Source organism: Symsagittifera roscoffensis, chromosome 5 (assembly GCF_963678635.1).
Source record: "Symsagittifera roscoffensis chromosome 5, txSymRosc1.1, whole genome shotgun sequence".
NCBI lineage: Eukaryota > Metazoa > Xenacoelomorpha > Acoela > Convolutidae > Symsagittifera > Symsagittifera roscoffensis.
In genome coordinates this window covers 7,352,548-7,378,676 of record NC_087066.1, presented here as the reverse complement: position 1 = coordinate 7,378,676, position 26,129 = coordinate 7,352,548, and the positions used below count along the sequence as shown (strand labels likewise).

The following is a 26,129-nucleotide window of genomic DNA, read 5'->3' as shown; positions in this document are numbered from 1 at the left end:
AAGACTCGAAATAAGACGAAAAATCAAAAATTTCAAACTGGTTTTTCTCGACATTGGGAATTTTTTTAAAAACATTTTAAAAGTGGTTCGAATCACGATTGTAATTGCTTTAGTATTATATATCACTCAATCCAGTCCGATAATTATTTGTGGTACTTGGTTTTGGAAAAAAAAACTAAAATAGACCCGAATACAAAGTTCCTTTTCATTGTCAATGGTCGGAACAATAAACAAGTTTGACTTTTCGACCACTTCATTATCTATAAATTTCAAAGACGTCGTTAATTTTTGGTTTCTACAACCATGCAATGAATGAAGTCAAACCGCCTACAATTACAGATTTGCTAAAAATATATATTTTTACGAAAAAAAAACAACAGATCTCAGCGTCCATTTTTTAACCATGTTAGACCCAGAGTCCAAATTACAGTGAAAAATAGACGTATGCAACTAATTCAATACTGCTTTTACATTTCAGTACAATTTTCTTTGTTAGTTATGGCTATACAATATTTATCATTAATTTAAAAACTGCATTTATTGATTCACGGCTGATAGAGCCTAATTTTGGGTACAGAAATACACCCACATCCTATACTATAGTTGACCCTCACAATTAGTGGTTGGAATCTTCAGGATTACTTGGACTACCGCAAAAAAATTACACCCAATCAAATCTAACTACTTAAAGATTTTGAGGTACTATGCAACACATTTGAAACAATGTTTCACCGCGGATGTCGCAATGTTTTGATTCAAGTTTTTGTTCTCACTCAAAATCGTCACAGACAACTTTTTTGACTAGCGGTCACAAAATCATCAACCGACCATCTCAGCTCATATCCTTCACCTTCAGTTTTCCGAGCAGATTTTTCTCAACACGAGCACAATTTTCAGGACTGGTGAAAAAAGATGGTAAATGTTGAAGGTCTCCCCACACGCTATTGTTCAGGTACAGATTGATCTTATGAGAAGTGTCGTGAAAGTAGTCTCCATTTTTGAAATCAGTCCAGAAAATCATATTTTTGGACAATAAGCCAGATCCATTGCACAGAAACTAAAGACTTGAGAATGTAGATTTTTATCTGTACAAACTTGAATAGATTGCTCTTTCTTGTCAACTCCATCGAATACTCGAACTGAATACTCGAAACAATACAGATACGCAAAAAGTTGTGAGTGATATTTATGTCATTTTCTACCACTAAAAATGCTTCTTCTTGCTTTTGGTTTTTCGTTTTCATTTCAAACAAATCGATATTTGGGTGAACTCAAAATTATTTAGTGAAATATTTTGACGAGATAAAAAATTGATTGAAGAAAAATCTTTGAATTTATATAAATTCGGCGGATTTTCCAAAATTTTTTGAAATTTTTTAGTCCAACAAAATGGATTTTCCGAGCACTTTTACCCTTTTTCAAAAATTGTTTTTGCGCCACAGGCAAAAATTTGAAAAAAAAAACAGGTCAAAGTACCGTAGAAGAAAAAATACAGGTCAAAAGCACTCCCCTTCAAAATTATTATATATTGGCGTCTTTAGAAAAACAGTAGGGTTGTTCGGCAGATAATGGATGTCATAAGACAATAACAAAGGTTGGTTGGCGAGGAAGTCAGAACCCTGAAGTCAAACCGCCCCTGAAGTCAGAACCCAAAACCGCCCCTGATAAGTCCGTACATTTAAATGTGGTTCTGAAGTTTTGCTTCTAAATTTTTGTTTCTTGAATTTTGCAAATCCGATGAAGAGTCAAGATCCTCAACTTAAAAAATGGCCCCACAATATAAGTTGTTCTCTGTTTCTTAGCATTGCGCCCTACGGGCACAATTGCCAAGGCTGACGTAATTTTCTCTCTATTAATTTAAATACTTAATTAAAAAACAACCCAAAAAGGCTTTAGAAAATATTTAAAAAACTGGGTACTATTTGTCTCTCCAGAAGGAGCAAAAAATCATAGTTTTTGCAGTAGTAGCATAAATGACTACCAATTTTTCAAACTAAGTTACGATGCCAAACTGTGTTTTCCGTAAAATAAAAGTGGAATCCACAACCGGCCAAAATCAATATTGTCGCAGAATCCGTGACATTACTAATTTAATTTGATCTTCGTTGCTGTTTTGAATTCCATAAACAAACAACTAAAACAATATAACGCTCAAAATTGCTTCAAAATCAGCATATTTTGCGGAATTTGCTAGAAAACTTGTGGAATCTGGAGAAATTTGTGGAATCCAAAAACAAATCATACCATATGTACATAGTAAAAAAGTGCTTTCGCAGAATCCGCAATTATAAGCGGAATCCACAAAGGGTAAGAGAAAGCGGCAAATTATTAGCGAATCTGCAAACTGTGAAAGGAATCTGAATTTCGATAGCGAATTACCGCAAAAATTTGTAACATGTATAGTCATGACTGTATATTAAATCAGTTTTTTAACCAATTAAGATGCTGAAATTCAAACAATCTATGAATAAATAATTATCATTCCAATTTATCCTGCATCCTAATATTTTCAAGGTAATTTTTAGATTAAGTCCGAGATTCTAATCCGAAATTTAATTCGAATTACGAGAAAAGAACAGTCCAGTACAAATTGATTTGGAATTTTATAACCTGATAGTTCAACAAAAGATTAGTTCCAGAACACTTGAATTGACTAGAATCTTTTGAAACTTTTGATTCTTTTGCGCAGACAAGACAACATAATTATACAGCTCAAAAATTTAAAGGGGTACTTTTCTCCAGCACTCGAATTCCTAGATAAAGCCACAGCGTTCAGTTTGCAAATAGTTGAACTGCAGAATAAATTTATAGGGTTTTCGATTAAAGTTATGGTTTAGCTGCTGGATATCTATACTGAGTTTCAGGATATCGGATGATATGATTATTATCCATAATGAGTTTCAAGATATGGGATGAAGTGAATAAATTTACTTTGATGCCGAAATTACATACAGGATTTTTACCCGCAGTACAAAATATTGGTTTTGGTCTTAAATATTGGTTTTGGTGTGTTTCCCAAATTATGATCCCAAAAACAGCTTGCTAGAAACTTTTTGAGGGGTCAAATCCACGATATCTTTCTAGCAAGAAAAAATACACTGCTGATTAAGACAAACAAAACTTCAGTTGGCAGGATTATGCAATTGATTAATCCAATAAAGCCCACTGATGATAAATTTCAAATGACAAGGACCAAAATTATCACAAAAGATAGCTGAAAGCTGTTATTTTTGTTTCTCTTTCTTTTTCTTGTCGCGTTTTATGAAATGTGTATATATGACTACCAACAAAACAGTCTAGCAAGAAAAACCACTGCTGATTAAGACAAACAAGACGTCAAATGGCAGGATTATGACATTAATTAACCTAATGAAGTCCACTGATAAAGGCTTTTTAATTCACAAGCACCAAAATTATCTCAAAAGATAGAATAAAAACTGTTATTATTGTTTTTTTTTCTGGTCGCGTTTCGTTTTATAAAGTCTGTATCATATGCCTAGCAACAAAACAGCCTAGCAAGAAAAATTATGCACTGCTGATTAAGACAAAAAAAACTTCAGTTGGCAGGATTCTGACATTGATTAATCCAATAAAGTCTACTGATGATAACTATTCAATTGAAAAGCACCAAAATTATCACAAAAAATAGCTTAAAAACGGTTAATTTTCATTACGAGGCCAAACTGTGTACTGAACAGGCACATAATTTTGTGTGTTTATGTTCGTGGATTCACGAGAACAGTTTTTGAAGATGTTAAAATTTTGTCGGAACGATCAAAGAAAATGAAAAAACAAAAGAACAAAGGGAGCGTCCTTGTCGCGGAATCCACCTACCATTCACAAAATGCACGGTTTGGCCTCGTAATGTTGTTTTTTAACTTGTTCTCGTTTTAAATTCCGTATCATACGTCTTGCATCAAAAACTCCGTTAATTTCAAAACTTCATAAATTTAAAACTTGGGTAAAGTCAAAAAAGTAGATTTTTGAACACTTATGAAAATTTCAAATAACAATACCTTGAAACATTTCATCATTGGAAAAATTTCAAACAAAAAACTTTTCTCCCACATTTGGTTCTGACTGTGGCTACAATAAAAACCTAAAATAAATAGTATTTTTTGCAGAAGAAGGTACAAACAAATTAAAGATAACTCCATTTTTTAGGAAATTCAAAAAAGCTGTATTTTTATCGCGACCTTCTGCTTTTATTTTGAACCACCAGTGTACTCATTACGTAATAAGCTGAACTAGTCAGTTTTTCTTGCGATTGTTTTGAGCAAATAGAATTTCATCTTGAGAAGATGAAAAAACAATAGAAAGAAAAAAGAAAAAAAACAGGAATGTTTAGAATCGTTTAGATTTGTTTCTTTATCACAGCAACATTCCAATATGCTTTCAGAAGATATTTTCGAAAGTTCCAAACTTGACAAAACAGACTACAAATCTACAAAAGCCTGCTCAAAACATTTTAATCAAGCCGTGTTCAAAATGTTTTGTTTCCTACATAGATATAAATGATGTTTTGTTTCCTATATCCATGCATGAAAATGTGAAAATAGCGCAGATCAATCTCCCATAATCAACGCTTTCATCTTTCTCTATTTAGCCCTTGTTAATAGTATTGATTTACCGGTATTGCCCTTCGATAGACAGGAACGCGGCCATTGACCAGCAGACAACCTTTTGTCGAAAACGGAAAAACCATATTTAATAACTGAAAAAGATCCCTGGATGTTCCGATTGCTATATAACTTTACACGAAGCCTTTCCAAATTGAAAAACAAAACATTTTTGTGTTGGTTTTTTCCTTACGCGTTGCGCTTTAAATTTAAATAAGCGTAAAAAGCGCAAGTTGTTATCATAAAACAGACTGCAAAGGCTATTTTCAAATCACAGTTTTCGACGAAAAAAAATGATTGCTGTTAGAATATTTTTGTTTTTGACCAGTAACTTTTCACACTATATTGAAGATATCAAAACCATCATTAAAACTCGTCAGATTGTCAAAACAAAACCAAACACCGAGAATATGTTAATTCCTGCGAAAGTCTGGAAACTAAAAATTCATTTTCGTGGAAAACTTCCACGACAAAAAATAAATGATTTTTTTCCAATATTCAATTTGATAAAATAAATGATGCAGGTGGATACTTACTGCTAATAGATTTTCTTACAACCTACCATGCAAGAAGAAAAAAGAATTCCAGAAAAAAAAGAAATCCAGGAAAAGAAAGAAAGGATTAATAGAGATAAAAGTAATATGAAAATAACCTCTATTTCCTTGTTGACTTTTTTCATGTTTCTGTTCATGTTCATTTTTTATGTGTCAATTAAACTCAAAAGTGCAAACTTGTTAGTTTTTCGCCGCAGGAAGCCAAAAATTGAATCATTTTTAGATTAAAAGTGACTCAGATTGAAAAAATTTGAACCAGGAATTAAATATGAATCACATTTTTTCTCGCTAAAATATGCGTTTGTTTAAAACATTTCTGATTAAAAACCAGATTTGATATAGAATGATCTAAATAAAACCATGCATTATTTGAGCAGTTCATAAAAATTTCTATCCAGAAATTTTTATTAGAAGTTTGGTTTTTCGCACCATTAACGAAGAATTTATTAAACAAAAAAATTGTCGCAAGTGCCTTTGTTTTTGAGCTCAAAGCATCACTTTTAGCAGTTGGCTTCCAGCTCATTTAAGAAATCCGGCAAAACTGCTAGTCAAAAAGTAGAAATTTTTTGGAGAAAGAACCACACCGAGATCAAAATTTCCATCAATTTTTTTTTTCGAAAGAAAGCAGGAACAAGAAGACGGCCAGCCAGAAAAAAATCGCTAAATTTTTCAATTGAAAACAGAAATTTGCAATTACATTCTCACACCAAGCGCCCATGGATTCTAATTGATTATAATGGATTACCGAGACAAAAGCAATCCATAACAAGCCATTAAAATATAAAATTCAGCCCACAAAATTGATTATATTGCCATTATAATATATTTATTTTGAAATAAAAATCCATTAGTATCCATTATTGCCGATCTTAATCAAGTTAATTATAAAAACTAAATTTGGTTATTTTTGCAGAAGTTTTGCTAATTTTGCAAGAATTTTGCAAAATGTATGCCATGAATTTTACTAAATGCCATATCTCAACTAATTCTAACAATAAATAATCCACCCTTCCAATGGGGTGGGGGTAAACTGGGGTGCGAGGGTAATTGGGGGCGGGGTAAACTGAGGGGTGCTAAACTGTGGGGTTTTCAATAATTGAACGACCCCATTCGATCATTAAATAATCCCCCTAACACCCCGTTCAATCCTTGCCCCCCTTCCCTGCGAAAGGCGGTTTTGAATAAAAAACAGTGAAATGAAGTGTTAAACTGCGATGAATTGAAAAAGTAGAAATAAAAAAAAATGTACATATAAATTTTAATGTGAAATATAATTTTTTATAAAACGTAATAAGTAGCAACGTAGTGGATTATAATTAATTATTTCGAATTTTTAGAGATTACGACCATATTATGACAATATAATCGATTATGATTCATAGGCGCTCGGTGTCGGTTGCCTCATATAAATATCGCAAAGAAAGTTTGATCACTTTTCAAAAATTATAAGAGCAATCGTTGCTTTGTTCAGTACAATTCAAGCACTCGTAGGAATTGCAAATGAGTGTATTATTCCGCATAGTGGAAGAGCGGTGGCGTTGTGTCTAAGCTTCAGGTTTTCAACCCACACACAATTTTCTTCTTTTATAATTCCTAAAAGGTCAAGTACAACTCCACAGTTGTCGGGTTGACCATTTGCCCACAGTCTGCTAACCGTTTTCAATTCTATCGTTTCAAGACTGTTCAAAAACAAATTTACATCCTCAACACACGTGAAATCAGTCCAAAAAATCATATCACGCGTGAACGTGTTTGAGCCATCGCATAGAATGTGCAAATCGTAAAACTAAGTTAGGTTGTTGCGTTCAAAAACTTGCTTCGAAGACTCCATTTCATCAATTTCAACTTGAAAAAACTTCACAGGTTTGGTTTGATTTTCAATATTTTCACCCTCACAGAAAACTTCAACTCCGTAAAGCACATCTAACGGATCGAATTCACATTTTCTGGATCTATTTTATCCGACAACCATTTTCCCTGCGCACGAGTCATCATCGAAAACAGATTCACATCCACTCCAAGATGCCCAGAACCAAACTCGAATCTTGGCTGCTGAATCTCAAAACTAGTCTAATCCCACATTTCCAGAAGAACCGTCAGTGCTACATTTCAGCCCCGGTTTCTGGAACCAATGAGTAAAAATCGAATAACGGCAAAGCAGCCAGTTGGTCTTTTTCATCTTCTGCCAGTGATCTGTAATTGTCCGAAAAGAGAAGGCACGCGAGAGACTTTTGGTAGTCAATGCTGACGCAATCAATGCTGTCGACACAAGCCATGAAACAAAAGCGTTTCGATACTCCAAAAACTTGTTTCAGAAGGCTCGAACTTGTTGGTATATTATCCCGAATGTTTTCGGGAAGTGCAACTCGTCTGTTTGTTGCGAATATTTTCACAGCCAGGAAAACTACGTACAAAAAAGCAATGTAGTATATTTCATTTTCTTGCTACCGAAGATGCTTCTTAAGAAGATCAAAGTTGAAATCAAAGTTATGATGATTAGTTGAATTGCAGGGAAGCCTCAAAAGTATTTAACAATTCAAGTTAAAGGATTCATATTAATCGACTTTTATTATGCAAACGATTCAGTGAAAATTTTCCAAAAGTTCGCAGCTTGGTATTGCTAGAACATCGAAGGAGAGCCTCAAAGTTTATGTGTGTCAAAAATGCAAAAAAAAATTGGAAATCAATTGCTACACCTTATTGGCTGTTACTATAGTAACTTTGAGATTGGATTGAGAAAAAGTAAATAAATTAAATAGTTAAAGAAATCATCTACACAAGAGTAAGCGTCAAATTGTATCGAGCTAAAGTACTGAAGTCGTTTTAGTTTAATATTTTTTTTTATAAATTTTAGAGAACAAATTAACATGACTGTTCTTATCAACGCGAAGCAGCCCTGAGTATTCCGACTGCATTTTAAAATCTATAGAAAAGTTTCTAATCAAAAAAGTGAAAACTTCAGAACTTTTAAAGAAAATTTGTTTTAAAATTCTTCCCATCACGCTATGTAAAGTACAAAGTGACAAGTTGTTTTGCATATAGCATAGCAATAACAACCCAGCATTGTAAGCCTCAATTCATTTTGGAACGATTTCCAAGACGGAAAAAATCTCCACTTACGCGTTAATAGTGTGAAACCTATCTCGCGTAAATTGTCCCAAATCGCCCTGAAATGGCTATCTTCACAAAAAATAATCACACAGAAAATTTTTTAATTAATTTGAGCTCAGGACATTAACAATTTTTTTGATGCTTTAAAAAAGTCCATAGTAACCCGTCTTACAAAAAGTCCGGTTTAATCCGTCTTAGAAATCGTTCCAAATTGAACTGAGACAAGCTCTTCTATTTAATACTTTGATATATTACAAATGATGAATTTCAAAAAAACGACGGAAATTTTTTTTTTTTCGAAATTTGTCCAATACTTTGATTTAAACACTCCATAGCAATGAAAATGCAGTCGGAATATTCAAAACTTTACCCTTATACGAGCACAGTCTTGTTTACCTAGTTTTTCCAATAACTTGTATCGTAAGTGGCAGTGTAGTCGTAGGCAGTAGTTATTCTGCCAATACTAAGTCCAATACTTTGATTTAAACACTCCATAGCAATGAAAATGCAGTCGGAATATTCAACACTTTACCCTTATACGAGCACAGTCTTGTTTACCTAGTTTTTCCAATAACTTGTATCGTAAGTGGCAGTGTAGTCGTAGGCAGTAGTTATTCTAAACTAATTTTAGACACACTTAAGGATCAGTGTGTTATGTTTGTTGACGCGAAAACTAAAGTTGTTTCAAGATCAACTTGCTTACGTTTTTACAGAGTTCATCCTTGTGGAGTTGGTTTTCAGCATTCAAACAAAGGTTTGTGGCGTTCATTGGTCTTAAAAAACCCTTAATTACCGCATATATAAGACTTCGGTGCGCATTGAAATACAAAATAAATGTTTTCGAAAAAATCACAAAGGGCAACAAAATTTCAGCTAACAGTTTTTTTTATTCAAGTGCTTCCATTATTGGTGTTCAAAAAGATTTAGAAAAGGTTGATTCTAGAAAAAAAGATAGTTGACATAGTACGGGATCTAAGCTGACAAAACGAAATAGATGGGCGAAAGTCCGAAACAAAAAAAAGTTTCTAGTTTGAAAAAAAAGGTCCCGGCCCTGATTAAACACTCAGACCTTTGTCGTCTCAAGCTTCTGCTTTTACCTCTACAACAGATGAAACAATTGAAGAGAAAAGGTACTACAAATTTTTAAACCAGCAAGTAATCCGTGAAAAGTTGGAACAACATCCCCGAAACCGACAAAAAATCAATATTCTGAAAAAGTTCCAGTAAAAAGCACTGCAACCAGTAATTAAATTTGATTTTTCGAGAAGTTGAGCATGTCAGCAGCATATCAGCCTAACAAGCAATATAGCAGTTCTTGGGTTTAGTACAGTCCATCTTTTTTGAAGGAAAATAAGTTTATTTCATGCACAAAAAAATTTGTTTGACTCACAAGTGTACCTTGTCTAATCCGCACCCAAAATTTTGCTGCTTTAAATCATTTTTTAATTTGCTTGAAAACTTGGAGAAGTGGAGGTTGGTTCTGGTGGTAGGTGGAGGGGGGGGGTTGGTTTTTGTGAGCGTATGTGTGTGTGTGTGGGGTGTATTTGATTCTTTTAGTGGGTGGTGGCGTGGGTAAAAGACAAAGATAAATGGACTATTGTTAGTGGGTAAGGTGAAAAAAAAGGCAAACGTTGAGGGAAGTGGAAAAGGTAAAAAAAAGGCAAACGTTGAGGGAAGTGGGATAAGGTGTCAAGGATCCAAACGATATGGAGGGAGGAGGGGGCGGTTGGTTCTAATAATGGTAGGGATGCGTGGTTTGTTCTTTTTCTTGCTGTGGGATGTCACTTCTGTAATAAATTCTAATCTTTTTTCAAAAAAAAACATTTTTTAGGCAGTGGTAGAGGGTTCAATTGAATAATAACTTTCAAAATGGACCCTTTGCACCCTAAGTTCTGGGTTCGAGTCTCGGTAGGTTCTTGTTTTCGGTATTTATTCAATTGGATTTTTTTCCTGTAAAAAATGGAATTGTCAGACTTGCGTTCATCTGCTAAAGCCTTGTCGGCTTAGGTGCCACATCACGGATTTTGCTTGTGCTATAAGCAACTTTTAACAAGTGCAGGTTTTGTCCAGTTTAGTTTCAGTGGGACTTGAAAATTCGAAAACATAATCTCCTCCTTGTAATTTTCGTTCAGTTACTAATTTGATATTGAAATGTTTGGAATTTTTACCTAAAAAAAATTCTACCGAGACTTACATTTTTTTTCGGTAGATCTAGTTTTCAAACGTTTTTCAATTTTGTTTCGACGTCTTAAGTTTTTTGGGTGTGTGATATCGCAAGTGACTCGAAGCTCCCCTTCGCCTCTTGTGTTAAAGAAACTAAAAGATAACCATGCATCCTAACTTTTATCAGCCTGAAAACATTTCTGAAAAAAACTTTTGAAAAATAAACAATTTAATGTCATTGTTGCACGTTTTCTTTTTGTTTTGAAATTTGTTTTCAAGGTTTTTATGTTCAGGTCGAGAAAAATCATTAGCAGCCCACAACATTGATCATCAAGATGAATAATGGGCCTAAGTGTCGGATCTAGATTGGGGACATAGTTTTTTTAGTTTTAAAAAACTTTTGAGTATCAAAAGAGTTTTTATTAGACAATTAGTTTTCTTAAATGCACTCAAAAAATCTCCAAATGAGAGTCGCCACTACCCACTTCCATCGTCACTACCATCAACAAAGAAGTTCGAAGCATAAATGACTCAACAACTCATAAATGAGTCACGACTCAACATTAGAAAAATTAATAGAAAAGAAACAACCTGATATTCATCGTTTGCCTGTAGAAATTATCTTTGCTTGGATTGATGTCTTAAAATTTATGTTTTCATTTGATACAACAAATTGTGCGTTTCCAATTTTGAGAGATTTAGGTGTCATGTGTCGATCAAAATTAGTGTCAGGTGCCTAAATATTTTGATCAATTAAAATAACTTTTTCGACCAATTAAAATAACTGAAGACTTGACTCTGTTTAATAGCATGATTTAGTAATTAATCATCAAAAACTCTCCGAGAGCTTCAACTTTGCTACTAACCTTGTCTATGCTGTCCATGAGATCTGAACTCCCCCTACTCATACCATTTCGGGATGTCCAAGTAGCGTTGAGTCCACACTTGCGAGTATTTTCAGACTGTTGAGATGGTGGGACTATTTGGTCATTAGTGAGTTCTGAGAAAGAGTTGAACAGCATTTGAAATGACATGTTCAGTTTCAGCTGCAACTAAAACAGTAATGTCCTCAATTAAGTGAGATTTTTTATGACTAAAAACTGACCAAATATTTGAATCTATTTTGTATTCAACTAGATGAATGGGTTTTAAAGACTAATTATCTACAAGGGAAAAGACCAAAAGATGATCTGTTCGCCTCTTAACGTTGAACAGTTGTTTAAACCCATTCCCCTAATTAAAGGGAATATGTGAAATATTTGGCAAAGTTTTTGGTTAGAGAAATCTCACCTGTGACGCAAAAGCAGGAATTAAAACTTTACCGTAATTACTTATTATTCGGAAACCAATCATGGAATCTTTAAATGGAATTGACAGTTTGAGAGGAATAAATAGCTCGAATCAATTAAATATCTTACGTCATAGTTGTTTCCTGCTCCTCCTACCCCTCCCCCCGTGACGGCGGCGTCTGAATAGGAGAAGATGTGTTGTTCAGGCTTGAACAGAATGATGGTGCCCAGAGTGATGTTGTGGTTGGCCATCAGAACATCCAGGTCCGCATCCTGAAAACAAACAAAAACACTTAAAGTTTAATTGGAGATGTTTCAGAATAGTATCAGAAGCCGGAGGTAGTTTTAAGTTTTAATACCGCAAGATAAGGAATTTTCAGCTACACTGCTCTCCATAACTTTTACGTTGACGTAAGCGTATAAAATTGGGTTACATTAGTTTGCGAGCGAAAAAAAATAGCATCCAATATTTTCAGGATAGATTGACTTGAATGTGCTTAACCAATTTGTTTGCCAAGTGTTTGTGTTTAACCAATTTTGATGGACTAAAAAATTGACTTAAAACGAACTCAAATCGATCAAAAAACACTTTTGTCTATGCGGTTTTGTACTTTACAATGAGTGTGTCGTGAAGTTTTCAGAACAAAAATTTATAAATTCTATCTTTTTTTTCTTATTAAAACTTTAGGCCAATATACTTCAAACCCTAAAACAATTTTAAAAAAATATAACAGCACCCTGATATGATCATTTTTGTAATATTATGAGAAGGCAGTAGCGGATTTAGTGGAAGGGGCGTGGAAGCGGACGCCCCCCCCCCCCCCCCCCCTCAGGCATTCGACCCCTGCCAACCCAAAGGGTGCCCCTTTGTACTATTTTGAGATATCCATTTTTGGCTGACTGACCTTAAAATTTTTCTAAAGGCGCCTTTGGCGCCAATCTATACTAATTTTGACGGGGGAGCGCCAGCCTAAAAAAACGCAATTTTGTGGCCAAAATTGTTCAAAAAAATTTGCCAGCGGCGCAGAAAAATTGGTCAAATTACGGTCTTTATAGTGGTTTGAAAGAGCTCAGAAAAACAATTTGGTCAACCTAAAAAAATGTCGACAAAATTTTCAAAACTTTTTTTAAACCCCCCCCCCCTTGAGAAGTTTCTAGATCCGCGCCTGTGTGAAGGTGATCTAAATGTTGCAAATGTGATTTACCTATGAAAATTTCTTTGTTGATAAGAAAGTTCTGTTTCCCTATAAATTGTTGGACATTTTTTCACTATTTAAAACATGCGGTACCCAGAGGCTTTTGAGTTATCTTGCTGATTTAATAAGAATACAATAACTGGCAAATCTAAAACTATGTTCGATTTCAATCCATTTTAAATCAATTCAAAACGATCAATAATAACAACATTAGGAACTGAAAGTAAATCTAAATTAACTAAATCGATCTACTCGGAACGTTTAGGTTGGGATCAATTTCAGAGCCTGAAAACATGATTTAAGTTGATAGTGTAGATTTTGTTAGTCACAAAATTCCATTTGAATTTATTAAAAATGATTTTAAAAAAGTTTTTTTTTCTGCACTGTAAGTTCAGCAGAATTTTTTGTACTCAAGAAAAGTTTCCATCAGTGTAACCGTGATCTAGACGTCAGTTGAGCAGATTTATTTACCGCAAACAATTAGTTTCAGGGTATCCCTTCGAAGTTTCGAAATGTAAGGGTTGCCGTGGTGATAAAAAGTAATGGTATGCAAAAACTCTTCAAATTAGTTTTCTTCGAAGTAGTTTCAACACTTTCTCGCAATTTTTCAAAGCGAATCAGCAAAACAATCAAAAAACTAAAAGTTAAAAATTATTTCCGCTCCAAAAAAATTCCACCTGAATATATTTTATATTTTTTCCAGTTCGCACATCAGCACAAAAATTGAATGAGAAGCATATTTTATAATTTGTTTTCACTTTTTCATGTCAATTGAGAGTCCAACAAGTCCAAAAAAATGGTATACAGTTTGTAAAAGCTGATAGGTTTTGAAATGGTTAAAGAAAAATTATTAAAATCAATTCAAAGTGACTCAACTTAATTTGGGTTGATTTAAATGCCTCAAAAACAGGTATCAAACAACAAAATGGATTTATGGCAATCCTAAATTTTATTAATAAATTTTAGTTCTGACAATTGAAAATGGGGAGGAACTTTGTATTCGGGTGTGTTTTATTTTTTTTCTTTTTGTTCTCCACGCAAAATCAGGTACCACGAAATAATCATCGGACGGGGTTGAGTGATATATCATATTAAAGACCCTAAAGTCGTGATTCAAACCACATTCAGAAATTTAAAAAAAATTCCGTGTCGAGAAAAACCGGTTTGAAGTTTTCGATTTTTCGTCTTAGTTTGAGCAAAAAAAGCGAGCAAGCTATCTTATTTCAACTGCCTAAAAGCTGACAATAGCTCAATCTAAAACGTATAAACTTAATTTTACTAGAGTAACATTAATTTACTTTGAGTATATGTTAGCGCCTTTTTGGAATCAAAAATTTTCAAAAATTCAAAAAACTGCAAAACTTGAAAAACTTCAAGTAACTATTCTAAAAAAAATTTTTTCAATTTGCTTATTTTAATATGAATGTCGATTATACATAGTCTCCAGTTTTTTCGTTCAGCTCCCTTTACCACAGCCCGCCAAAAAAACGACAATAGTTTGTTTTGTAGGACTATGGTAGTACATTCTGTGACACGTGCACAGTAACCGGCTATCGTTGTTTATCTTTGATTTTGGATTATTATGAACTGATATGAAATCAATTTAAAGTTATCATACTTACATTGCCTTTTTTCTATTTCTTATTCATTTATATATCTGGGATTTACTTGTACCGTAAAAACAACAACTCCGAGTCAACAAAAATCTCATTTTTTCCTTTGTCTCAAGAAATATGAAAAAGCAGAGATAATTGAAACCATGCTACAAAAACTGATAGAAGTTGCAATGGATGTTGAATCGAAAAGAAAACTTTTGCACGCTCTTGTTTCAAGTTCATATATGTTGAGTTTTTCTGATATTTTCTGTTTAGATTTAAAAATCCTTAAAAAATTATGTTGTTTCAATTGCAGTAAGAAATAAAAAACAAGTGCAGTTATGCGCTTTTTAATTCAATTTTTTTCCCAGAAAAGTGCGGATTATTTGCGCCCGATAGTCATTTTTAATTTTTTTTAAAAAAAATCTAAAATATTTTGATTCCTTGAGCTTACAATTAAAAAGATGTTATACGAGAGAACGTCTTTTGCAAAATAATAGGGGGTTTGCAAAGTAATAGGCTACTGGGTCCAAAAACGATTTTGTAGATGAGATACAGATAAGAAACGTGGCGGGAAGATATGCAAAAAACCATGAAAGTATTTTCAACTATTTTTGAAGATTTTACTTTTTTTTTCACTAAAATATACTTCTGCAGATATATTTAACATCAGTCGAATTGTTCTGAGCTTCGCCCTGATTCAAACACTCTTGTTTTACTAACGGTTCATAACCAAGAACTTTTAAAAAGTAATTTGATTCCATGCGAAGCCAAAAATGAACGTCTATAGACTTTTTGAGTACGCCATATTCCCTCATCAAACCAAACGAAAATAGAGTAAAAATACAGCAATTTAAAATTGAACCTCAGTTTTCTCGCTTCATTTATGCACTTGGCAATAAATCCTGATTTAAAAAAAGTAAGTTAATTAAATTTACGAGAAACAAATTAAACTCTTTAACCTCTAAACCTCCCCCATCCCAACTAAAATGCAAAAACCACTTAAAAAGTAAATTTTAAATTTTTCAAATCAATACTTCGGTAGTATGAACATGTTGTTCAAACACTTGCAGTTTGAGCAAAAATTTGTTTTAATTAAGATGGTATTAAGGGGTAGAAAAAAATGTAGAGATTTGGGTAAATTTGTTGAGGATGTCGGGGGTTTGGGTGAATGAGAATAGACAGTGGTTGTTTCTCATAATGACTGACGGGACAAGCGAGTATCCATGTGAAGGTGGACGTGAACATGTTGTAGTGGGAGGCGCAGTCCATCACCCGTCTGCAGTTCTCCCCACTCCCTATCACCACGAAGTGCTCGAAGCTGTCACTCTTGTTGAAAGTGCTGCACAACACCAACACAAATAGTATATAATTTTTAAATAGAAGAGACTTAACACAAGTAGTCGGTGGTTGCTGTGCAAATAGCACCTGTTTCTCAGAAAAACAATAATCAACTTTGAGAAAAAACTTGAAAAATATATTTTTTAAATTTTTTCAAATAACCATTTTTTAAAAATTTTGTAATACCATTTCATAAGTTTTCACTCACTTCATTGGTTTATGTGTGGCTGATTTATTTTTAAAAAGATATGTTCACAATAAATTTAATACAAAACAACGCCGTAGTTTAGAGTGACCAAAGAAATCTCTCACGGAATTTTCTCGACTCACGATTTAATGGAATTCAAAACACAGCAATTCGTCTCCGAATTTTCTTCGATAAAAGCTAAAATCACAAAAAAAAGTGAAAATTGATGGTTTTTTCTTCAATTTTTCAATTATTTTTCTTTTCGTTATTGAACCTGTTATTTGGTAAATTTGCTCCACTCAATACAAAAACGAAATGGTACAAAATATAAATTTGTTAGTTTTTTTGTTCCACTCAAGGACAGATGAAATTTGCTTTTTAGTCGTGATTTCGTTTCGTTTATATTTCAAAAAATAATAATAATATCGGGAAAAAAATAGTCTCAAATTTTGGCGTTTCAGAACTTATATCCTAGTTAAAAGGTAGTTCAGACAAGAAACGCGCAATCACGTCAAAATAACTTTAAAAAAATTTGAGCTACCGCGTTGAAAGTTTGAGATTCCTAAGGTAGCAAAAAAATTGACATTCAGTTTGCCCTGTTTTGATAACAGAGAAACTCTGTGAAATAGCGAAAAGCAACTGATCGTTTTTCTCAGAGGGATTTTTTTCTATTTGTTTTTCTAAAGTTCGACCAAGTATCATCACTAAAACTTCTTGATATACTTTTCAAGTTTGCATTCAGTACACGGAGATTTGTTTCTAACTTAAAATAAGAATTTAAAAAACAACTACTGTTATTTCAACCAAACTTAAGCTATTGAAACTTTAAAATTTCACTTCCTCCGACGGATTGTCAGATTTTAATATGATTCGATTATTCGATTATTCTCTACTCGATTATACCTTAAGTTCATCTTTAATCCCAGCATACGTTCACTGTTCAAATTGAGTTTTGTTCTTCCGACCAATAATATTCGGGAGTAAAGTTGTATTCGGGTATTTTTTTTCTCACACGCAAATTTGGAACCAAAAACATGAAAAATTGGAATTGTCAGACAGGAGCAGGTGATATTTCATATTAAAGGCCGTTGATTTTCCGAGCTCTCCTAAAGCAGTAAAAAGACGCTGTTGTGGCCAAATTTTGTGCCGCAGGCAAATTTTTGAAAAAAAACGTCAAAAAAGGCATTTTTGGGCACTTTTTGGAAAACTTTGACAAAAAAAATGCGCCTTTAGAAAAATTTTAGAGTCGGTCGGCCAAAAATGGATATCTTGAAAAGTACCAAAGGGGGGACCCTTTGGGTCGGCAGGGTGTCGAATCCCTGAAAAAAAAAACGTCCCCCGAATAACAAAGAAAGTTTTTGTTATTCGTTTTGTTATTCGTTTAAATTTGAAGAAAAAACTGTAAATATCAACTTGAGAAAAATGGCGTCAGAACTTTCTGAGCTACTTGCACAGCAACCGGCAATTTCTGTAGATTTTCAATTGCTTTTTCAAAATTAAAAATTCAGTAAACGTATTCAGAACACTGCGTACAACTAGCTACTATTTGTTAACTGACATTTTACCTGAGTTCTGTTTCTAGATCCACCTCGAACTGTTTGCTAGTATCGATCTCGTATCGGAACACATTAGTCTGCGCCAACTTCCTCCGGAATCGAACATTCCGATCATCGTCTGAAAGAAAGCAAGACTCTAGAGAGAATTCTGGTTGCTTCAATCACAAGCTACCACATGATGAATGGTTTGCTCGGTTAAAGAGTCATTTTAAAGGAAAAAGTCGTAGTTTTAGATAGTTTCCCGTTAAAACTACAAATTTTCACCTTCAACTTCATTAATACCAGTAGTGGATCTAGGGGAGGGGAGGATTCGGAATTCAGAATTCGATGCTTTCATCACCTAAAGGGTCCCTCTTTGGTACTATTTAAACACTTCCATTTTTGCCTGACCGACCCTAAAAAGGGATTTTTCCTTTTCCCCGCCTGAAAGACTTTTTGAGTAATTTTTGTTCACATTGTCCGAATCTTACAAAAATTGGCATGCGGAGTAATTCGCCCGCTACAAGCATATATATTTAGTCTTCATTCATAACCTTGTAAGACTCCTCGTTACACCATCAAATTGATAATTAAAAGATGTGGGGAGGGGGGGGGGGGGGGGAAGAGCCTTGAAAGCGCACACCGACCCTAAAGTTTTGCTGTAATTTGGGTAACAGCGCTCCAAAAAAAAAACAATTTTCCTCCGATCAAACCTTCCAAAAAGCCTAAAAACGTCGTTCTGTGGTAGTTTTTATTGCGCTCTGGTATTTCTTAGAAAATCATCTTCGTCAGCCTAAACAAGAAATCTCGCTTCAAGAGAAACTTCGAGAAAACATTTGCATAGCGTTAGTTCGAATTGATTTCACATTTTCCCATAATTTATAATTTAGAGAGAAATAATTTTTCACCATGTCACTTACCGAAACCATTGGACATTGTATTGTCATGGACTAAAACCAGCCGAGTCCAGTTCCTCATCACTATGAAATCTATCAGAGGCTCCTCCACCAATTCACTGGAACCACCCAGACTCACAGTGAACAACCTCTTCCCATTCGTATTCTGCCCCCCTGTAGTGTCCCACGTAGTCCCCCCTTGCTCCATGGTGATGGGGGAGATGTCTGGATTGAGTGGGAGAAGAGGGTGTAATCCCCCAACAAGAGATCCCTGGAGAGAAGTTGAAAGTTTCAGAAGAAATTCAATTCAAAAATCATGTAATAGATAACTTCTATATCTTAACTCATAACATTTTTGTAGATAAAAAAGTGTACCATATATTGTTTTTTTTTTAAAAAAAAGCAAAAATGTAGAAATCATGTGTAAAAACGAAAGTATGCAAAAACATTTTTAGCAATTTTGAAATTAAGAATACACAAACACAAGTTTTTGGTTTTAGATTATTCTATTGCACGTTATTGCAAAATGTACAGTCACGGGAAATGTTTGCCAGAAAACCGAACAGTTTCACGAGAATTTGTTGGCAGAAAACTTCGAGATTCTTAAAATTAGAAAATTTGATCGGATAACGCTCAGTGCATATTTATGAAAATCGTTACACTGGAAAACTACCACTGGAAAAGCTATCTACAAACCTGTGAGACAGATGGGAGTATGTGGTGTAGGTTCTGGTCGTGGAAACTGCAGCCACTGTTTGTTCCCAACATCAGGTGGGGCAGACGGAGAGTGTCGGTCTGGGCCACCAGAGCATTGGAGGAGTAGCAAGAGACATAGCTGATCAGCACACTAATACGCTCATGTTCTATCATTCTGCACACTAAAAACAAACAACGTTTAAAATACAAAAAAGAGTCGAGGCTTTTGTTTTTGTTTATTGAGAAAAGAGTATCGAGAATTGAGGGATTATTAATAACACTCAAAGCTCAAATGAAGGCTTTTTTGTTCCGACCGTTGAAAATGGGGAGAAACTTTGTATTCGGTTGTGTTTCAATTTTTTAAATTTTCTTTATTTCCTCACAAAATCAGCTACCACAAAAAATTATTGGAATGAAACAAGTGATATATCAAACTGAAGCCCTTCAGGGGTGGTTCGAACAAATTTTTATAAAAGTTTTAGTTCAAATTCGAGCGAGTAAAGCAATCGAGTAATGTTCGTTACCGAAGAATTTAACTTTTAATTAGTCTTTTTGGCTGAAAAATCTTGATTTTATTTAGAAAAAAAAGACTAGTTTGGAAAAGCTAAAGCTGTGAAAACTAAAAAATGAAAGCTAAAAATTTCTTCTAGCGCTCTATGGGAAACAAAGTGTTCTAAAAATTTTTACCAAAATAAAATTGGAAAAAATATTTCTGAAGTTTTTAAGTCATTTCTGTAGCAATTTGCATGAGGTTGGTAATTGTTCCACGAAAAAAGACTAGTTCTTGATTACACGACACTCTCGCAAGAATAAAGATTAAAATTATGACTTTTGATAAATATTGAAAATTACCAAAAAAAATACGAGCTATTCAGTTCATAACGTAGAGTTTTGCCACTGATTATGAGCTGCATGCATTCCTTTTTTCGATTGTTTTCTGGCTGAAAATTACGTAAAAAGAACGGATGACGAGCCTCAAAACACAGCCGATTTCTGGATTGGTAAGCAGAATCCTACCTGATGACATGGCACTGAATGATGTCTTGTTAAGCAGGAACTCGAAGACATCTTCCACGGAGACGCCTTCGAACTGTGATTGATAATAGCCCAGGCTGGTTTTGTATTCCACGTTTGAATACAAATCGGGATACTCACTTATGACACCTGAATAGAAATTTAAAAAAGTAATTAGCAATCAACAAAAAAAATACGCTGTCAAGTACCTTTTGTTTCTCTTTGAAATGAAGCCAAATGAAAGGCTTAAAAACAAGAATACCCGGCTTGCAGTGCAAATACCACAAAAGTGCCGGCCTTTTGAAATTTAGGAATTGATGTTAAAAATTTGGGGCAGCTCAAACAAACTAAAATTTCAGTAATCAAATGTGCAGTTTTGTTGAAAAAAAAACGCCCAAAAAATTTTTCTTGATTAATTTTCATAAAAACGATTTTTCAAATAATCAGATGCTAGAAAAATATCCTTTGCATGTTTAGAGGGAAACAATTTTTATGCCCGGAGTAAATTGAAGTGGTCTTATTTGAGATGATTGTATCTAAAATATTTCAATAGAAAAACTCAATTCAGTTTTTATTCCGATTATTTATTAACGCTGGAGTTATGAAGACTAAATTGGAAAAACAACTCTGTATTTTCACTTCGAGAGTTTTAAGAGGAGTGGTCACTTAAATTTGTAAATATGTATTGGATGTATTATCCGATATAAATAAAAGTTTTGTTGTTGTTGTTATTATGCAGATGCAAAGCCAAACAAGGAAAGCGGTTTACAGTGCAAGTAGGACAGAAAGTTCCAACCACAGTCTTAAGAAAGACAAAAAGATTTTTTTTCCAGAATTTAGGTATATTCGACAGTCATAACACAAAAAGCAAATTGGAAAACTATTTTTGTAGCAAAATTGTCAGTGAAATGAAAAAAAATGTAGAAAAATCAAAAAAATTTGTAAACATCTTATGAATTTTGATTTTTTTTGCAATTTTTGATTCCCAAAATGGCACAAGCAAACTTCAAAAGCTAATTTTGCATGAGTAAAAATAAGTTTTTAAGGCTTCAAATTGGCTTAAATTAAGCCTGCTTGCTCACCTTATTCTCTTGAACTTGGGCCAAAAGTCAAAAAGTTCAAACTGGTTTCTCTCGAAACTGAGAAAAAAAAATTGAAACTTTTTCAAGTCGTTTGAATCACGATTGAAAGAGTTTTAAAATGAAATATCATTCGACATTCCGATTATTTGTGGCACCTGATTTTGCGCGGGAAAAAACTAAAATACAAAATTTCAATGGTCGGAAAAAAATGATAATATTCTTGTGTATGGATGCAAAAAAAAAAACATTTTAGAGTAAAACAATTTTCGCGAGTGTCTGAACGATCATAAATATGATCATTTGACCTGCAAGTTTGTGGAACTAAAAACATTTTTATTATAAACAAACTCGATATGATATTCTTCTAGGACTATTACTCATATGATGTGTTGCCCGAAGCCTGTTAATTTTTCCACACTGCAGCCAGTCAGAGTTTTGCATCACTTGCGATAAGACAGACACAAGCGCAGCATTGCAAGTTACCGAAGGGAAAATGAGACCGAAAGAACAAAATCGACAAAAAAAAACAAAAATATGCTCTGAAAAACAGTCGAAAAACCCAACCACCAAATTTAAATAAGCTTTTAGTATTTACAAAGCGGGCATTAAGGCGACAAAAAATTAGACGCCCATTGGGCCCAGAACAAAAAAAGAAATTGTAGCTAAAAATATTTTGTGTAAATATGAACTAAAGTACAAAAGTTTTCTCAAAGTTAACATAAAGCCTTTTTGTTTATTGTCGTGGTAGCCCTAATTTCATCATTACGAGGCCAAACTGTGTATTTTGTGAATTGTAAGCGGATTAGGCAAGAGGGACGCTCGCTTCGTTCTCTTTTTGTTCCTTTATTTTCTTTGATCGTTCGTGATTATTAAATGACTCATTTGGCCTGGAAATGACTCATTAAAAAGAAAATGACTTACCAATTTTCCATTTTTTACTGGAACTGCAGGAAATTCGTTGAAGGAGAAGTGTGAACAACAAATAGCAGGAAAGCATCTGGCTGACTTGCGTGGACTTCACTCTAGATTTGACTAGTTCTGATCAACACATTAACGACGGACTGCTGAAATAAAAGGAATCATTTCATTAAAAAAAAATCAGCAATATGATGAAGTTTAAAAACCTTATTTTTTGAGGATATATTATTTAGAAAATTAGTTTGAGTGTGTGATGATGGGTGTTAATGTATAGAGAACCCCCTTTACAGGACATTCACAAATGATTTTAAAAACGCACAAAAGAGCAGTTTTGAACAAAGTGTATTTGGTTTCGAATATTTTAAGAGAAGAGCTCAGAAAGTCAATGATAAACAAAGAACGCGCAAAGGTCAATTAATTTAGGTTATTTCCAGAAACTTCTCGCGGATATCGTAGATCTGTACATGAAATTGATCACAAACTGGGTTTTGATTTCAAAAACAATATATAAATTTTCGGGTCATACAATTTAACAATTTTCAATAAAAAATTTTCGCGTTGGTTATATTGTAATATAATTTTATCATTACCTGTAGACAAGTTATCATAGACCTTTCCAGATTTTTGAAAATAGGTAAAGTATATTGACTGACATAAAGTTAGATGTATTACTTTTTAAGCAGTAATTGAAAATATTTCATTTATAACTAGTAAGATTAGAATAATTTTGCCAAATCCGATCAGATAAAACGAATTTGATACTCATGTAATTTTAATTAAAAGAAGAAATCAGACAAAAACATGTAATCAATTTTAGCAACCTGAGTTAGGCAATCTTGGTGCTAAAAATAACCAATAAAATGCTATGACAAATTTTCTTTTTTGTCCATAAACATATTTCAAAAGTACCATTATATAGAAGATAATTTTAAAATCCCTTTAAAACTCGAGGGTAAATGTTTTGTCCGACGGACGAACTGAATTGAGGCTTAGCGATATAATTGATTAAATGCCAGGGCGATTAGAGCTTCCGATTGTTTAGCCCAAATGGGGGACTACACCACTGAGTGGCCCTTATCTGGTCAACCCCGTCAGGTTTATAACCCCCCCCCCCCATCTACCATCCCCTCAACATCCCCCAGAGTGCCATAGAAGCCTTTAATTTGCACCGGTTAGCTAGAAATTTAATATCTGTGAGTACCACACCAATATAAAGTACAGACCCACTTAACTAAGAGAAAGATTAGATGAAGGCAACACGTAAAAAAATGTTTTTCCAATTGATGTATCTAAAATTTATTTCAAAAAATAATGGAGCTTATCCGAGAGCATAGTGAAATTTTGAAAAAAACATGCCAATAAATGTAATAATTCAGCCATAATTTTGTGCAAAATGATACTTTCTCAAGATTTTGCTCTCTCTGATTTTTGAAGCGTTAAAAATATAATGTTTTAACCATTTTTAAATCTTCTAAGCCAATAAAAAATTTGTGATTCCAAGCAAATTTGGTTTAAAAAAAAAGGTGTCAGACGAAGCAGCAGAAAAAATGCTTGTGAGCAAAAGTTAAATATAAAGATTTTGCTCATTGATTTTTGAGCTATTTCGAAACCCCAACACTAAACTCAGCGTGGCAAGACTATTCTCCAACACTGAAAATTCTGAATCTGAAATTTCGTTAAAAAATTACAAGTCATTGTTTCAGACAAATTCAATTCGAACAATATTTCAGGTTTTCATGAGAAACTTTTCGTGAAATAATTTGAAAAACTTTCCTCGCATGATGAGCTCGCTCAGAATGTTTTTTAGGGGGATTCGCGTTTTGAAATAATTTAGAGCTTTTTAAAATTTATTTGCTTGAACAGTTTCGTAAGGAAACATTTTTTGCATGCTTCTTTGGGATCTGAATTATCTTAAGATACTTAAGTATTAACCGCAGAGCCTGCTTAAAAAATCTATATTTTCGGACCTATTCATGTTAAGAAAAATCATGAAAAATTTAGTGTTCTATCGCTTGATATGCTTGCTGAGAAAAGCCTAGCTTTTGGCGAAACAGTTTATGTTTAAAGTTTTTTGTAGTATTTTAAAGTTTCATTGCTCGATCAGCAAACTGAGAAAATTTTATTATTCTGCAAACGAAATTTTTGCTTTACAAATTTTTTCAAAATTAGCTCTCTCGAGAAAACGCTATAGACGCCCTACTATAATGGAATACGTTTCATTATTTTGGGATATTTTGTTACATAAACCCGCCTGTTTGCTATAATTGATTAAAAATGGGCTAAAATCCCTTTTTCAATAACGCAAAAAATACGACTGTACGCTTATTTTCTATTATTTGTGTGGCAATTAATTTCATAAACCCTATATTGTTGTTCCGACCATTGAAAATGGGGAGTAACTTTGTATTCGGGTGTATTTTGTTTTTTTTTCGTTTTCGCAAAATCAGGTACCCCAAAAAATCATCTGAATGGGTCGAGTGACATATCATATTGAAAAGTTTTCAGTCGTGATTCAAACGACTTTAGAAAAATTGGAAAATTTTCTCAATGTCGAGAAAAAACGGTTTGAAATTTTCAATTTTTGGTCTAATTTCGGGCTAATAATGTGACCGTGTAGGCTTACCATAGCTTATTTGAGCCTAATTTAAGCCCTGAAAATTTAGTTATACTCAAGTAAAGGTAGTTGTTTTTGGAGTTTTTGTAGCGCCGTTTTGGGAATCAAAAGCTTGAAAACTTAAAATATTTCCGCAAAAAAAAATAAAATTATTTGAAATTTTTCAAATTTTTTTTTTCGTTTTTCTGGCCGTTTTTCTCAATATTTTTTTTCCAATTGATTAATTACATTATGACTCTCAAAAAAGCCTAAGTTCTATTTTTTTGTTTTATCAGATCGTTTTATCACAACATGCAGAAAAAAAACGACACCAATTTGAAAAAGTTTTTTTTTTGTAATTTTTAAGACTGTGGTCGGAAGATTCTGTGCTACTTGCATAGTAATCGGCCAACCTTGTTGTTTTTGCTTCAGTTTTTTCCAATTATATTTTTTGGGACCTATCTTCCAGAACAAACATGTACACAAAAAATACGGACAAATGAAATTAAAACTAGATTTTGAAATTTTTTAAAATGTACTCACAGCCATCATTTTCTGATTTTAAAAGCTCAGTTAAAATTGATTTATAAGTTTTCGGAGATTATTGAAACTTTTGATTGTGTGTGCATTTCAGATAACAGTTTTGGGTTGCGGTTTTTGATGGGTGAACCCCTTTATTAAACAATTTTGATTCAACTTTTTCGCTGCCAAAGGATGCCCTCTTTTGTACTTTTATACATCATTTGTCAACCGACCGCGTCATTAAGTAATTTTGAGATGAACGGCTGCGCTAAAAAACGCCGTTTCTGGCGTTTCTGGCGAAAACTGTTTTGAAATGACAAAAACGGCATTTTTGGCTATTAATGCAAAAAAAGTTTTCTGTGTCATGCTGGATAAACCTTACTTTCAAATCAGCACACTTTTCGAACTCATTTTAAATATCTTCTATGCCAAGGAAAAAAAAAACTTTGATTCCGAGCAAATTTTGTCAAAAAAACATGTCTGAAGAAGCAAAAGTTGAATATCATGATTTAGCTTATTATTTTCTAGCTCTGTCGAAAATTTAACATTATCATTTTTGCCAGTTTTTCTGGTCCGCAGGCTTTTTTTACGCTCGGTCGGAGGGACTTCGAAAAACTGGAACGTCACACGGCACGCTCCTGTGTTTGATAATATTACATTATGGCTTAGAAAGCTCATACAATATTGAAAAATAATGTTTCGGAAAGTGGTTAAGTTGTTGGTATTAGTTTTTGTGATAATAATTTTAAGATCACTGCTCGAAAAATGGTATAAAGCTAACCCTCGTAAAGTAAGCCAGCAGAACATTTGGGCAATAA

General features: G+C 33.6%; 1 protein-coding gene across 1 annotated transcript in view; it reads right to left on the bottom strand.

Annotated features, from left to right (window-relative positions):
• Nucleotides 1-26,129, bottom strand: part of LOC134846959 (glutamate receptor ionotropic, kainate 2-like) — a 45,873-nt gene that overhangs the window by 18,301 nt on the left and 1,443 nt on the right. Inside the window, exons 2-9 of the mRNA XM_063864418.1 lie at nt 22,200-22,342; nt 20,200-20,346; nt 19,183-19,364; nt 18,511-18,757; nt 17,621-17,729; nt 15,737-15,869; nt 11,866-12,009; nt 11,314-11,499 (exon numbers count right to left, since the gene is read on the bottom strand). Coding sequence (XP_063720488.1) covers nt 11,314-11,499; nt 11,866-12,009; nt 15,737-15,869; nt 17,621-17,729; nt 18,511-18,757; nt 19,183-19,364; nt 20,200-20,346; nt 22,200-22,275 — 1,224 coding nt within the window. The 5' untranslated portion in view covers nt 22,276-22,342. The remainder of the gene's footprint in view (nt 1-11,313; nt 11,500-11,865; nt 12,010-15,736; nt 15,870-17,620; nt 17,730-18,510; nt 18,758-19,182; nt 19,365-20,199; nt 20,347-22,199; nt 22,343-26,129) is intronic.